Below are 1605 nucleotides of genomic sequence, written 5' to 3' on the forward strand. Positions count from 1 at the left end.
TCGTGGCCGCCAGCCAGTACTAGTAAGCCGCGTGCTCTGCGCTTGCGAGTCAGGAGAGTACCTCGGTCTCTCGGTTCCGCTTTGGGCTAGTGGCTGGTGAGTATAAGAGGGGACTAGGAATCACAGCTCCATGTAGTTGTCGGGGTGTACCATCACCGTGAATAGGACAGGGGAAAAATAAATCACTGAAAGAACACACGTGAAAACGAACGAATCGCTTTAAAGAGTAGCTAATTAAGCTCTACCTACGGCATCAAAGACAACCCCGTGAGCACACCGTGCATGCCGTCGTCCTTGACAATAGGTGCTCGTACCTGCTCTAATCCTCCCGTCGCAAGATGCGCGTTGAGTGCAGCAACAGCCCCATCCACGTAATGTTGCCCTCGCAATCCGGTGCCCCTCGTTATGTGTATTGCTGTATCGACAGATGCTTGAAGGCGTTGCGTCGTGGCGTGGAACTGCGCATCATCCACGACCGGATTTTGTAGAGAACCCTGAACAGGGCTCTGAATAGGGTTCGGAGATTGGATTCTTGCCATCAAATCATATATCTCTTCAAGAAGTGGTCCAAACGCTTTAGACGAGTGTTGGCAAGAGGACACATCAATTTCGGCATCCAACTCAATTGCATTCTTCGCCATTTGATACGAATTGCGTTGAGAGCTGAGACGGCCGTGCTTGTACTCCTTGAGCCCGTCCATGTCATCACGCTTAATGAAATCCGCGACGATGGCCAGCGATGCCTTTTCGTGTAGAGGCGTTCCCATTGTAACAGCCTTGTGAATGGTACTTTTCGATTCTTCGATCTTGCGCTCCTTGATAAGAGAGTCAATTGTCTCGTCTATATTTCCTCCTGGTTGGGACTGTCTACGTCCGATGGGGAATTTTTGTTTCTTGCGTTGCCTCGATGGGCACTTCGAGTCCGTCGCGCGGTGATGCTTTTCGTTAAAGGCACCTTCCAATCTTGGTTTTGAGGCGCCTATAAAACGATTCCAACCAATTGTCTGCAAACTAACCACTGAGTGGAAAGGATGCGAAGACCTCGAAGATAAGCAGGCACCAGCACATGTGCTGATGTGGCTAGTCTTGCGTAAAGATCTCACAACTCCTACTCTCGATGGAGGGTAATCTTAGTCCTGTATATAATAAGAAATTTTATGGTATAATAATCATATAGTTATAGCGTAACTAAGTAGTGTGTGGAATAAATCTATGGCTATATTTCATGGTCTGAAAAGGACTGCGTTTATGTTGCTGAACACGATTGCACGATAAGTAGGATGTTTGCTGGTCTGATAATGAGGGTTCGAGTGGGCAATCACAATGTCGCGAAATGAAACATTAACTTTCCAGCTCATGGGCTTGATCTCGCATATGCCTCCTTCCGCTTCCTCGGCATGTGTAGGAGCTTCTAACGAGGTCTTGAGGAGTTCTGGGGGATGTGTGACCTACTTTCTGACCTTTAGCGGTTTTTCTGACACTTTTTGCGATTCCCGATCGCTCTGCGTCGTGCTTTCTTCACGCCATCAAAATATCAATACAAGTCATGATTTTGGTCCTGCCGACCACTGTGGGCCTGTTGATGCTCGCGCCTTTTCTCATTAT

The 1605-nt window shown here is 48.0% G+C and overlaps 1 protein-coding gene across 1 annotated transcript; it reads right to left on the reverse strand.

Annotated features, from left to right (window-relative positions):
* Positions 1 to 245: 245 nt before the first annotated feature.
* Positions 246 to 767, reverse strand: PV07_12719 (uncharacterized protein; the record flags this gene model as incomplete). Its single annotated transcript, XM_016400274.1, has 1 exon — positions 246 to 767. The coding sequence occupies one exon, from the start codon at positions 765 to 767 to the stop codon at positions 246 to 248; it is 522 nt and encodes a 173-aa protein (XP_016242080.1).
* Positions 768 to 1605: the final 838 nt, after the last annotated feature.

The sequence above is a fragment of the Cladophialophora immunda genome (genome assembly GCF_000835495.1).
Source record: "Cladophialophora immunda strain CBS 83496 unplaced genomic scaffold supercont1.84, whole genome shotgun sequence".
In the NCBI taxonomy this organism is placed as follows: Eukaryota; Fungi; Ascomycota; class Eurotiomycetes; order Chaetothyriales; family Herpotrichiellaceae; genus Cladophialophora; species Cladophialophora immunda.